This window comes from Dasypus novemcinctus, chromosome 4 (assembly GCF_030445035.2).
Source record: "Dasypus novemcinctus isolate mDasNov1 chromosome 4, mDasNov1.1.hap2, whole genome shotgun sequence".
NCBI lineage: Eukaryota > Metazoa > Chordata > Mammalia > Cingulata > Dasypodidae > Dasypus > Dasypus novemcinctus.
In genome coordinates this window covers 9,353,558-9,368,143 of record NC_080676.1, presented here as the reverse complement: position 1 = coordinate 9,368,143, position 14,586 = coordinate 9,353,558, and the positions used below count along the sequence as shown (strand labels likewise).

The following is a 14,586-nucleotide window of genomic DNA, read 5'->3' as shown; positions in this document are numbered from 1 at the left end:
ATGCAGAGAGCGCTGTTTACTGTTCTTTACCACAATCTATCAGGCTCTTCCTCCCGCTCTTCCCTGGATGCTGTACAATGTTCTGGCGTCTGGAGTTTCAAAATAGTTGTTTCAGACAGTTCCTGCCTGATTGATAGTCTTGGTGGAAGAACTGAGTCCTCAAGGTCCTACTTTGCCATCTTCCCCAGAAGTTTCTCTATGGATTCATTTTTATCATCAACTATGGGAGTTTTCCAATTTCCTTGAAAATTTTTGCCTATTCTCCATTCTCTCCATTTGCTCTGGAACTCCAACCAAAAGTTATAAGGACTGTCTTATTCCTTCCACCATGTCACCTTATTTTTCATAGTCTTCTTCCTAGACTCCCTTTGCTGTCTTCTGGGCAAATTAGTTGCATATATCTTTAATTAAACCACTTCAATATACCTGGTTCACTTTTAACTTATCTATTGACCTCTTGATTTTCACCACTGTATTTTTCACCTTGCTGCTAATTTAAAAAATCTGTTTACTCCGAGTTTCTAGTTGTGTGCTCATCTTTTAATCACAGCTATTCTGTAGTTTATATCTGACATCCTAACATTGTCAGTCTTTGAAGTGTAAGTCTGTTTCCATGTTCTTTCAGTCACTCACAGCAGCTGCACTTCTTGTTTGGTAATCAGCATCTCGTAATGTCATGAAAGTTCTGCAGGCCCTCCCCAAAGATTTGATTCTGCTTCTGATAATATCCATGGAGCATCTCCATCCTTGGAACATCTTAAGTCTACTCTGACCTCCCATCTTTTCAACCTGAGACCAGATATAATTGTTCCTGGCAATCTAAGTCCCAGCACCAGTACCTACTGACACTCTAGGTTCTTTTGATTGGCTTTATGCCTGGGATACTGGAGGGATGGGAAAAAAGTCCCTAGGGGATCCTTTTTGGGAGCAATAACTCAAAAAATTGTTGTACCTGAGAACTAGTTGTCATGGAATAGATGAGTCCTCCAGAGCTCTTCTTTACATGACAGGCACATTTATTTTTTAAATTTTTATTTCTTAAACCATATTAAGCATGCTTATTTTCTGAACTGTAGTGGTAATTATAGTATCTGAAGGTTTTAAGGATTTCACTTGGTAGCTTTCACTCTTATTTCCTCATTTCCTTAGTATTTTGTTTTCTTCTTCTGCATTCAGATTTTTTAAAAAGTTTAGAGGACAAATCTTAAAACATGCAATGAATTTTTCTTATTATGTACACATCTATTTATCCACTACCCAGATCAATGCATAGAATATTTTACTTACTCCAGAAAGTTATACCAAGTGCCTGGTTAGTCAACTCCTTCCCTCCTGCCATTTTGCCATTATTCTTAGTTCTATCACTAGAGACTTAGTTTTGTCTATGATGACCTTCATATAAATGGAATAGAGTATATACTATTTGTGATGTAGGCTAAAGGTGCCCAGTTTGGCCAAGCAAGCAATGGGCCAATTGTACAAGGGCATTTCATGGATTTAATTTTTTTTTAAAGATTTCTCTCCCCTCCACCCATCCCCCTCCCCGTTGCCTGCTCTCGTTGTCGATTCACTATGTTCTTCTGTGTATGCTTGCATTCTTGGCGGAACTGGAAATCTGTCTCTTTTTATTGCATCATCTGGCTGCGTCATCTCTCCCTGTGTGCTGTGCCACTCCTGGGCGGGCTGTGCTTTTTTTTTTTTGCGTAGGGCGGCTCTCCTTACGGGGCACACTCCTGGCATGTGGGGCACCCTTACTTGGGGGGGGCATCCCTGCCTGGCATGGCACTCACTGCACGTGGCAGCACTGTGCGTGGGCCAGCTCACCATACGGGCCAGGAAGCTCTTGGTTTTGAACCCTGGACCTCCTATATGGTAGGTGGACGCTCTGTCAGTTGAGCCACATCTGATTCCCTTTTTCATGGACTTTAATCAACAGTGAGTTGATCGCATGGATGGCTGGTTACATCTACAATCAACTAAGGAGACTGCTGTCAGCAATGTGACATCTCATCCAATCAATTGAAGGCCTTAAAAGGGGAAATGAATTCAACATTCAGAGAGAATTCTCAGCTCTACTTTGGACAGCCAGCGTCTCCTGGGAACTCATCAAGGACCATCACTGAAGCCCCTGGCTTGCAGGCTGACCTACAGAATTTAGATTTGTGCATCTCCATGGTCATGAGAGACAGTTTTATAAAATCTCATTCTACTTACAGATATTTCCAGTCAGTTCTGTTTCCCTAGACAACCCTAATACACTATTGATGTAAATGTAATAGAGTATATACTATTTTGTACCTGGCTTCTTTTTTTAACATGTTTTGTTATATATTCATGTTATTGCATGTATCAACAATTCATGACTTGCTTTTTTGTCTCACTCATATTTCACTGTATGAATACACAACTTATCTCTTGATAAGTTTTCTTAGTAAAATTGCTATGAACATTTGTCATATTTTCATCTCTTTGGAAAATACTGCATAGAAATTCTGGGTTATAAGGTGGACATAGTTTCAACTTTCTTAGAACTGCAGTTTTCCAAAGTAGCTGTATAATTTTATATTCTAATGTGAGAGTTTCAGTTGTTTTTAGTTTTTTTTCTTAAAATGTTACATTAAAAAATATGAGGTCAGTTGTTTTTAGAACCGTGGTGTTTTCAGTCTACTGGTTATTGTACTGGGTGTGTAGTATAATGGTATCTCATTTTGGTTCTTATTTGTATTGCTAATCATATTAAGCATCTTTTTGTTTCTTTTCTTTTGTGAAGTTCCTGTTGCACTCTTTGCCTGTTCTTTTTTGTAATATATCCTACCATATATATGCATTTGCACATATTTCTCCCAATTTGTGGCTGCAGTTTTACTTTTAATAATGACTTGTTTTTAAGTTTGATGTTTATTTTTATGTTTACTGCTTTTTATGAACTCTAATCCTTGCTTATCCTAAGGTTGCAAAGGTATTTTTTTTCTTCTGGAAGGTTTGCAGTTTTAACTTTTACCTTTAGTCTATTACCCATCTTTGGTGTTTGGTGAGGTAAAGGTCAAGGTTCTTGATGTTTAGGTACTGTAACACCAGTTATTGGGGGAGGGGGCAAGAAAAAACAAAACCAAAAAAATCAGTATACAACCTAGGAAGTTATAGATCAAACAGCCAAACAGGCCACTACGACATCTTAGCAAATCCACACAATGGAGACCAATCATTTCGGAGAATGTTCGAAGTGAGCAGTTTTCAACAAGCTGTTGCAGGAAATGTGTTATTTATTCTTGACAATGACTCAGAGAGAAATTATGAGGCATTTTGGAAAGAGCATCAGATTGGGAAACAGAAAAACTAGGATCTAGTACTAAATTTCATTAGGTTGGCTATGATGAGTTCCTTTGTTGGTTTATAATCTTGGGTCTACCATCAGACTCATAATCGTAAGAAAGTTACTTTTAAATTTCCAGGAGAAAGGAATCAAAGAAAATGGGTAGTTTCTCTGACTTGGGCTACTGAAATACTTTGATCTTTATGTCAACAAGGAATGGCCTTTCTTGTGTCAGTCTATAAAATTTGTTTTAAGACTGGTTAAAATGCTAATTTTCTCTATGTTGTCTTTCCAGATCTAAGAAAGAATCACATCTCTTGAGAATGTAGATCATCCTCAGGTGGCACAGAGGCTCAAAGGTAGTATGACTGAGGGCACCTTATATAGGACATACTGAACCTAATATTTGATAACTTTGACTCTCTATGATGTCATATAATCATGCTTTGGGGAATGAAAAAATCCAATGGTTCCTAAGTGGCTTGAGATGTAACCTAAGTGCTACTGGTCAGCTTCTAAGATAGTTCATACTGTTCTAGTTTAGATACTCAGCTCCCTTTCTCATATTTCCCAATATGTTTCGTTCTGAGCCAATTTCCATAGCCTTTATGTCATTCCACCCACATGAAATCTATCCTTTTGGGTAAATGCTTGCAACCCAAGGCCAAAGCATAACTCAACCCTCATCTTCATTAAGCTACTCCAAAAACACAGTTCAAAATTCTCTCTTCTTTAAATGAAGAGGTGTTTTGCTTTTAAAAATCCACCCCAAATGCTGATAAATGATCATCTGTGTAATAAAAACACAAGGCTTAAGATTCAAACAGCCAAGTCAAAAGTGCAGTTGTGATTATTATCCTTTTAAAACCTAGTTCATTCACTCAATTTTTAATAGACTGTCAGGAAAATTACATGAAATAATTGTGTAACATACAACTCCAAGAATTTAAATTCTTGAACTGACTCCATATATATTAAGGTAGAATATCTGGTCTGTGTAGAGCAAGAAAAAATAAAATGAGAGAAAGAAAACCACTTAACTATATCTTGCTTGCCTGAAAAATTCTCTTTTGTCACATAGCTCCCAGTACTCATTAATGAACAAACACAGAGACACATTCTCAAACCTGATACCAACCATAATTATTATTTTGCCAATCTCTTTAGTCTATTCACAATTTCAGTCTTCAGTAGAAAGAACACTGTTAGTAGACTAAACAATTTTAGCTTTATGTAATTTTGAAAACTGGAACATGACCAATCTGTCCTGTTTCCCTCATCTACAGGACTGGGTGATGTTTGATGTTTGTTACAATTTAGGAAGACATAAAAAAAATAAAACAAAATAGACAAAATGTAAGAAGGTAGTTACTATCCAAGACTTTACCTGTGTTACTTGTTTTTCCACCCATCACATGTGGATTCATTTGGTTATTCTAACAAGTTTCCCAGCTCTGTACTTTTATCATTCTTAACTTCCCTAAAAGCTAAAATTAAAACAGAACAAGACAATTTTGCATCTGTATAAAAACTATATAAGTTTTAGCAACCAAATAACCTAAAGCTACAATTTCTCAAATTGCATTTGTTTCGATAAATCAAAAGCACCAGACTTTTATAAAGATCAGTAAACTTATGGAAAATATTATACAAGAACAGATATTTCTTACTAAACTAGATGGCTAATGTTTGAACTTTTAATTCCTAGAGCCACCACTAGAAATAGCAGCTAGAAAGGGCTCAAAAAAAGGTTTGCTGAATGAATGGAACACTTAACTTGAAAAGGGCAATACACTTTTTCTATATATAATTCTGTGTGTGATTATATTGTCACAATGCCAAATTATTAAAATACCTTACAGAAAAAAATCGCCATATTCTCATATGCACATTTTAATTTTTTTGAATTTTCGCAATTCAAGTAAGTCAGCTAGTTAACATAAATACAGGTAAATGCACATTATTTACAGCCATGTACATCAATGCAAGAATAGCAAACCTCACATCAATAGTTAAAAGATATCATCTCTCATGTATTTGACTCTTTAGTCATTTATAGATCATAATTTAATTGTTCACATATGCAGGGGTACATACTCAAAACGTTTACTGACACAAAAACTAAGTGGAACAAGAATTTTCAGTTTCTAAAAGGAGCAGCATAAAAGTCACTGTATAGGTTAATAAGAAATTTAAGGACATGAAGGAGAAGATATTTGAGTGGGCAGAAAGTACACTGTACTAAATGTGTTTATATATTAAAAAGCCTTCCAATTTAAATCACTGAGAAATACCGACATCCTTAGGAATGTTAAAGTCATGATGAATACTGGAAAAGGAAAAGGCTTAACTTTTATTTATCATCCCCAAAGGGGTCCCTACAGACCTAAGAGTCCGGGCAGAAGAGCACGTAAATAACCTAATCCTGGGCACTGAACAATGCTCAAAGAGTAAAGGATGAACTTCTAGCACTTAAACCTTTCAAATTCAAATCAACGTTTTTAGCAATTTTAAACAAATCTAAAAATGCTGAAATGTTTATATTCCAGTACAGAGTAAATATTTATTATTTTTAACAACTCAAACTCTGCTGGTCCTAATATAATAAACTATGATGTTTCACAATGTGCATTAGGTTTTGTTGGGCGACAAAAGGCAGAATTAAATGATATTCTATCATGGTTTTGAAGTTACAAATTTATTACTTGTGGGTCTCATCTAGTAAGGTTGGTTCCACAAAGTTACATACATGTGAATTAAGACAAAGTTTTGGTGAAACAATTTTTTCATGGATTTAAAAGCACTGTATGGTATCCCCAAACCACAGGGTTAAAAATGCTCAGATTTGGACTTTGAAACTCAGGAAACTATTTTTATGAGCTAACAGGTACCAGAGGTCTATCTGCTGCTTTGTTAGAGTAGTACAAGATGTTCTTACAGTATCTATAGCATAAATCTGAATAAATTCTATTCAATTTTCTGAGTATCTACTATAGAAGCAGATAATAATCTAAAATGTGCTGTCTACCTCTATACCAAAAATGTTATCCAATAGAAAACAAAATGAAAAAAAAATAGTTAAGAAAGTCCAATAAGAATATGCATTTTCCTTTTTAAACATTCAAATCAATTAAAAAAAAAAACTCCAAAGAAATATTTCAGAGATAAATTTTATATACAACTTTCATATAGTTTTAAAAAGTTATCTCTGTCATACATAAAGTAAACTATTGCAGATTGTCCTTCGGGGAAAACAAAATAAACTTCATTTCTCCTTTCTAGCTGTTGCACAAAGAAACAAAATCTATGACAATTAAGAATCTCTTTTCCTTCCAGTACATACATAAAACTCACTTTTAAAAGCTGAATATAATGCACTAAAGGTCAATGTAAAGTTTGCTCCCTAAGCACAATATGATCTGAACACATGTTCATCCTGAAGGACACTTATTATGGATTTGCTACAAAAAATAAGATGCTCCTTAGCTGCTGGTTTTCATATCATTCTTATTCATTTGTGGAGTACTGAGATATTAAGATAAGGGAGACTCTCTGTCCTACATTCAACACAACTCATGTTTATGGGTTTTCACAAGGCAAATGGCACTGTCTTAGGCAGTATAACTGGCACCTGAAAAGGCAAAAACGATAGATTGAAACTTTCTCTACAAATTTAAATTAGAAAACTCATTTTTGCTTTTTGGTATGTTCCTCAACAAATAATGTCAAAACTGAAATTCACCATAAAAGGTATTAGTAATCCCAAAGGTAAACAGACTGAATTTGCCTTTGGTCTCCAAAGAAGCTGGAATATTTTAAATTCCAATCAAAGCACTGCAAACACATCCAGTTACCGTTGATTACAAGGAAGTTAAGAAGATGGGAGAATCTGAGAGAACTGTTTCATTGGTGACCGCAGAGAAAGCTTGGAATGACATGCTACAATTTTCAGTCATGTTGAGGGTACTATAGTATACACAGAATATTTTAAAAAAAAATCTTGACATGCAATACCCCCTACTCTTTCATCCCCCCAAAAAGGCCACAAAGTGCAATCATAAAGAGTCATTCTTAAGATATAAAGCTACTGCACAAAATGTACAGTTCATGTATACTGAAATGAGTACCATACTGGACTTTAATTGTACAAATTTTATACACCAGTCTAGCAATATTCACAGGCAAAATCTCTTAACAGAAGTGAACATCTTAAGGAAGGGCCATATATATCATATATATTTAAACTATTAAAAGGTAGAATTGAACTCAATAACGAAATTTAAAAGCTATATCCTGCTGGCACATTTACCCTGAATTAACCTGAATCTATGATTTACTATTCAGTAAACTGGTACAGAATAAACTTCTTGTTAAAAGCAGTTTAAGTCAATTAAAATCACTACCCGTTGAATCAGACAGCAGAGTGCCCTTCTATGATGTTTATACTGTCCTAGGTATTAGCATAATCTCATCTTTGAAGAAAGAAAACTTGTAAGGGGAAAGCTAAACATGACCATTTTCTCTATGAAGTCAATATAATGTATACAGAACTTCTGGAGTTAACTCAAAGATTTAAATTCTTAATGCAAAATCAAGCATAGAAAGATTCAGAAGGGGTAAATTTTTCTTCTTTAAGTAAATGATACCTAGGTATGAAAAGCAGGTGATAATTCAGGTTCACAATAAAACAATGAAAAGACAGTGCATTCTATCATCTGTCTTCATTCATGTACCAAGAGGTATGAGGACATGCTTAAGTCACTGAATTGGCCAAGAATCAACAATTTACTGTTTTTTTTTCTATTCCAAACTAATACCATTTGAGTTTCATATTTTAATGAAAAATTAAAATGTCCACATTATTCTAAACATCAAGCACCTGTTAGAAGTGGAAACCAAAAACAATTTAGTACTAAAACTATATACGATATTTAGATACTATTTCATTGGCTGTCAAAAACAGTGACTACTAATATCAAATAAAATTGTGCCAGGTTGTCAGGGAAATGTGAAAATACTGAGGACTTCACTATTATCATTATTATTTTGCAATTTTAAAGGAACTGAACAGAAGCCAGAAGCTAGAAACTTATGACTGTCAAAACTATCTCTGGATAATTATAGTACAGTATATAATTAAGGGATGGCTTTGTTTAGCAAACTGGAAAAGCACTCATGGAATAAATAACACTATATTCTGACTGCCATAAATCAATACAACTCAGTGTCAGGCAGACATGGTAAAGAAAATGGCAATTTTGAGAAAGGAGTGCTTTTAAAGGCATTTCCTTTGAGGCAGCCAAGGTTTTCCACATCTCCAGAAAGAACAAGTAATGTGGGCCATTATATCAATTCCTACAACCAAACATCCACTTAGGCATAGCTATGTGTTCCCAAACTACTTTTCTTCTGTCCCTCTGTGGGCTTTGCTAGGCCATGGTCCAAGTAATCTTCTGGTCTTCCCACCTGCAGGATGGCAGCTGGATGTCGCTATCCACTGAGTAGGTAGACGACCAGTTCATAAGTGGCCATCATAATGGCTGTGTTTGGAATCTGTCTCACCAGGTGAGTTGTAAGACCACGATAGAGAGAGCCATAGCCTTCTTCTTGAACAACCAAAGACAATGTCTGAAAAAATGATCTGTATTTTGTTCCTTCTTCACGTAGCCTTGTTCTTACAACTTCTGTTTAGGGGGGAAAAAAGCCAGTCATTTTATTACACGTTAGTGATATCTTTATACTCTCTCCTAATACACTGAGCCCATCTCACTTATTGCTATAAACATAAACTCAGAATAGTGATTTTCAATGTGATTGAAAATAGTCACATTATTGTAACACCGAGCTTGTAATATCATATTTTTAATATAAAAAGAATGAAAGAAAAGTGAAGTATTAGTTGTGTAATAGTTAAATAGATATACAAGGGAGAAGAGAAAAAGGTTAAGAAGCAGGAAAAAGATATGGGTGAGAGAGGTTATCAAAGATGAATTCGGAACGGTACAATGAGAAGCAAGCAGAAAAGATTAAAAAACGGACAAATAAAGAGAAAAATGAATTCTTACTCTATCCTCCATCTTCTGTATCTATTGATGTGAATTATCATGTGGACAAAGAAGCTATAAGTGTCTGAAGTCCTAGCTGCCAGCTGTGAGGCCCAGTTTGGGAAGCAAGTAAGTGAAAATAAAAAAATTTTAAAACTGAAAGGGACCTTAAAGTTAACAGTTAGTCCAATTTTTCTCACCTTTTAAGGTGAGAAGATTGGGATTACTGAGAGGTTTCAGTCAGTTGGGGGTAGATGATGTGGCAAGAATTCAGAGCTTACAAGAGCCAAAGTGTTCTTTCCACATCAATTATTTAAATTTTCCCAATAAAATACCCCTCATGGGCCTGGTGAAACAGCCCAAAGCAGCCCACTGCAAATGGAAATATTTATTTAAAATCTCCTGTCTTGTTTAAAAAATTCATGCCATTTTATACATTCCACTCCAAAATAAACCCATATTTATCGACTATAAGTCTTCTTGGGATGACATCACTTCACTTCCAGCCAGAGGATGCTTAAACCCTAAAATCCCATCCCTCACCTCAGCAGGCCTATGTACCTAGCTCACACGTAGGAGCCCAGAACCTATCTTAATGTTCTTTCCATTGCCCCATTTGAAAATGAGGACAATTCTGGTTATGTTCTAGCATATCTAGACCCACACAAAGTATTTTATAGAGTATTTTAACTAGATTAGCAATAATGTATGTAAAAAAGAACTAGCATAGCTCCTACATTCATACCTTTTCTGAAAAAAAAAAAAAAAAAAAAAGAACCTTGCCTAAGGTTACCTAGCTGGCAGACGGCAAGGCTGGAATTTGACTTCCATGACTTCCATGCCTGATCATGACTACGCTATTTTCTAGCACATATTGACCTATTAATATTCCCTCGTGTTCTTATGCATATCTAGTCCCATTATGAAGAATTCTGTAACATTATAAATGCACTAATGAGTGAGCTGTGGGTTGGTATGGAAAAAATATTTCTGCTGTAACAGAACATGGTCATTTAAACTCAACTCCGGAGGTGGACTAGGCCCAGTGGTTAGGGTGTCCGTCTACATGGGAGGTCCACGGTTCAAACCCCAGGCCTCCTTGACCCGTGTGCAGCTGGCCCACGTGCAGTGCTGATGCGTGCAGGGAGTGCCGTGCCACGCAGGGGTGTCCCCCGCGTAGGGGAGCCCCACGTGCAAGGAGTGCGCCCCGTAAGGAGAGCCGCCCAGTGTGAAAAAAAGTGCAGCCTGCCCAGGAATGGTGCCGCACATGTGGAGAGCTGACACAACAAGATGACGCAACAAAAAGAGACACAGATTCCCGGTGCCACTGACAACAACAGAAGTGAACAAAGAAGACGCAGCAAATAGACACAGAGAACAGACAACTGGGGTGGGGGTGGGGGAGCGAGGTAGGGGAAAGGGGGAAAATAAACAAACAAATAAATCTTTAAAAAAATAAAAAATAAACTCAACTCCTCTTACCATGCGGATATGCTATAGTTGTGGCACAAGTTTTTGAGGTGGCAGCTGCCAACATCATTCCCACAAAATCTGATGCTTCTTTCACAGATTCTTCCTCATCTTCCATCGTAGAAGCATTCTTACATTCCAGTAGTTTTTGCTTAATACTCTCATAAATAACAAAATGAATGACAGTCTCTGATATGCCAGCATATGAAGCAGACATGCCTCTATAATATCCTCTAAGTCCATCTGTCTGATATACTTTACGAACACATTCAAAAGCACCCATTCGCTTTTCTCCACGGTTCCTGGAAAGCAAAAAGGAAAAATCTTGTTAATATAAATAAAACAGTACAAGCTTTAAACAAAGTAAATAAAATATAGTAGAAATATACCACTCTAACAAAGCTTGGTCTTCTCTAAATTATAAAGTGAAATTAGAATTTTAAAACTATATATATATATAATATATAAAAACTATATATATATATATTTTTTTCTTTTTCAGGAGGTACTGAGGATTGAACCCAGGACCTTGTACATGGGAAGGAGGCATTCAACCACTGAGGTACATCTGCTTCCCAAAAACAATTATTTTTGACTTCCTATTCTTTTGTTTCAAATTTGTCATATTAGATGGGTAACCAGTATGGCATAAAGCAAGGACTCTTGAGTAACCTATGTACCTGAGAGACTCTTCTAACTCCTTCTACCTCCTCCCAAAAAGTGGATAGGTGAATTTAAATAAGTTTCCTATGACTCCTTGAAGGAAATGGCCCTAATTTTCATCTCAGTATTCCTGATGGATAATGAATGAGGTCTTCTACAGTTAAAGAATTGAGTGTTGTGACCAAGAAAATTTCTTCATTTCGTGCTACCTAAGGGTACAGAATCTAGTCTTACAGAGGTATTGAATTTTATTAGTTTGTAAAAATATTTGTCTTATGTTGATTTCCCCTTATCTATAAGAAATAGGTTTAAATGCTACCTCTTGCGGAAGACATATAACACTTACCTATTTATAAATTATACCTAACCTGCTTCTGACTTATAAAACAACTAAATACCCCACCTGATAACCTATAGATCCCTCCAGTTCTATAACTAATGATTGTCTTTAGACACGGAAAAAATTTGAATGATCCATGCAATCAAATGTAATTAGTTCCTGTCACTAGAGATCGTTCCTTGAAAGAAAGTTAAAACAATTAGAAGTCTCAAAGGATGGCATCCAAACCCAGCAGCAATGGCTTTTGATCTCAGCATTATAAATTTGCCTCCTCAAATTAAACTTACACTTACACATATTATATGTTACCCCATCCCTATTCCCCTGCCCTTAAGCCTAAAAAACTGTGCTGGCTTGTGTTAAAATTTTAGGTGAAAAAAATATATAATATAGAAGACTTTTAAGTCATGCTTTTCCTAGATTCCTTATGGATCAAACTTAAGCATATCGCTGGTACCACTGGTAGTTTAATGGTATAACGTAGGCACCCTTTTTTACACTTGCATTAAGTCTTATCACTCATCACTTTTCATATCTTTGACTTAAGAAATAAACTTTGAGTTTTATTAAACCACCTAAGGTTTCATTAAAAGGGCTAATCCAGATGGAACAAGAATTAGACATTTCTTTTCAAGACTCCAAATAGCATACAGTTTGACATGAGAGAATGTGGAAGACAGATATATAAAAGCAGGCAGTTACTAATGATTTGTTAGATCAGTTTTTTTATGGTCTACAGGGTATAACACTAATTCTTAAACCCAAAATATAAAAGTGATCTCCACTGTTTACTGGTGTTTCTCTGGAACATAGCAGTATCTGGTATACAGTAGGTGCTCAATACAGATTTGTTGAATGAATGACTCTTGCTATTGTAGGCAATGGTAACAGATGAAGAGCCTGCACTATTCATCTAAAGTCACATACTGCAAACTACTATATCACTTTCCCTTGTGTTTCAAAAACTAAAAATGCAGCAGCAAACTTAAGAAGAAGAAAATGTAGTTAAATATCTAGCACTGAAATCTCAATATAAAATTATAGAAAAAAATCAGTTAATCGATAAAAATATTCATTTTTTATATTTTTAATACTCTTTTTAAATTTTACTTTTTAAAGATACTTAGATTACATAAATGATACATAAAAAATGTAAGGGATTCCCTCCCCCTCCTGCATTTTCCCACATTAACAACATCTTTCATTAGTGCCGTACACTTGTTACAACTGATGAACATATACTGGAGGAGCATTGCTACTAACTGTGGACTATAGTTTACACTGTAGTTTAAAATCCCACCGTTTTAAAAGTTATGACAAGATATATAATGGCCTCTATCTTCCTAGCAATGTCATTCAGGACAATTCCAATGCCCCAAAATTGCTCCCATTACACCTATTTTTCCCCTCTCCCTCCCTTTAGAACCTCCGGTGGCCACTGCCTCCACGTCAATGATAAAAGTTCTTCCATTCCTAGAATAACTGTAAGTCTACAGTAGAATAACAGAAAGTCCACTCTAGTCGATCATTCATTCCCCAATCCTGAGGCTTCTGGGATGGTGATGCTGACTCTTACCCCTAACTGAGGGGGGCTTAGAACCCAAAACTCATTTTATTTTAATAATTAACATACCTTGCATCAAGCTGTAGACGAGTCTTTATAAGCCAAATGGGGTTGGTCGCTGTAATTGCAGTAAAACCTAAACAAACATATTTAAAATTAACTCTAGTAAAAATGAAGAGCACAATATTAAATTTAAGGTTTTAAAAATTATGTAAATCTATATTAAAGGAAACATATTTAAACTATTAACTGATGTATGCTTTATATTTTTATTTTACAAATCCATACAATGAGTATTTTTGCTTTATTTCCAATCTACGTAAATAAAATTCTCAAAATTCTGACCTTAACTAAAAGACTCTTTTAAGAGCAAAAGCTAATTATATATAAATTCCTCTCCCAACCTACACAGAATACCCTCAGGGGCACCCTCTATTATCTAAGCTGAATTCAGAAACTCATTACTACAAACAAAAGTACAGAAATTTTATGTATTCTAGGGCTAAAAAGCATGCAAACTCTACAACAGCTACTTGGGGTCTGAGTAACATCACAATTCACTATGTTCAAAATGGTATCTATATAAATGTCTCAGCATATTAATATTTTTATCTTAAATTGGTTGTGTAACAGAAAAGATTATTGTTTGGCCCCATGAATACTTATATAAACATACACTTACTAATACTGCTCAAAAATAATGGTATCACAGAGATGTGGTTTCTATTAGGGTTAAAAGGACAGATCTATTTTTCATCCACCTAAGCACATACGAAAACTCAAAAAGTTCAGAAAAAGTTAGAAATTGGAACTTCACCCTCACTTTTATAGACATTGAAAAGAAACTCAGGGTAGAATATAGTTTTAGTTTAGTTTAACACAAAAAATACTAGGTACTATTAGTGCAGAAGGGTGAACATCTAGATGGTTCATTGCGGGTAGTGAATTAAGATCTCTGGAACAGGATTTTTCTAGGTCAGTGCCTATCTTTATTACTTGCCACTTTCCTAAAGTTATAGGAAAAAAGCAGCACGTGAAGGCAATCTGGGTAATGAGAATTTATAAGATTGCTTCATCTATGCAGAATAGGGTTTAACGATATTGCTTGTACACATTTAAGATTGGCTATACAAACTTCATAGAACTACTTACGTCAAGGTATATTTATTTAGTTGACCTTTAAATTTAATGA

The 14,586-nt window shown here is 35.4% G+C and overlaps 1 protein-coding gene across 1 annotated transcript in view; it reads right to left on the bottom strand.

Annotated features, from left to right (window-relative positions):
- Nucleotides 1-5,190: 5,190 nt before the first annotated feature.
- SLC25A36 (solute carrier family 25 member 36) overlaps nt 5,191-14,586 on the bottom strand; it is a 43,827-nt gene continuing 34,431 nt past the window's right edge. The window contains exons 5-7 of the mRNA XM_004447991.5: nt 13,464-13,530; nt 10,840-11,129; nt 5,191-8,997 (exon numbers count right to left, since the gene is read on the bottom strand). Coding sequence (XP_004448048.1) covers nt 8,804-8,997; nt 10,840-11,129; nt 13,464-13,530 — 551 coding nt within the window. The 3' untranslated portion in view covers nt 5,191-8,803. The remainder of the gene's footprint in view (nt 8,998-10,839; nt 11,130-13,463; nt 13,531-14,586) is intronic.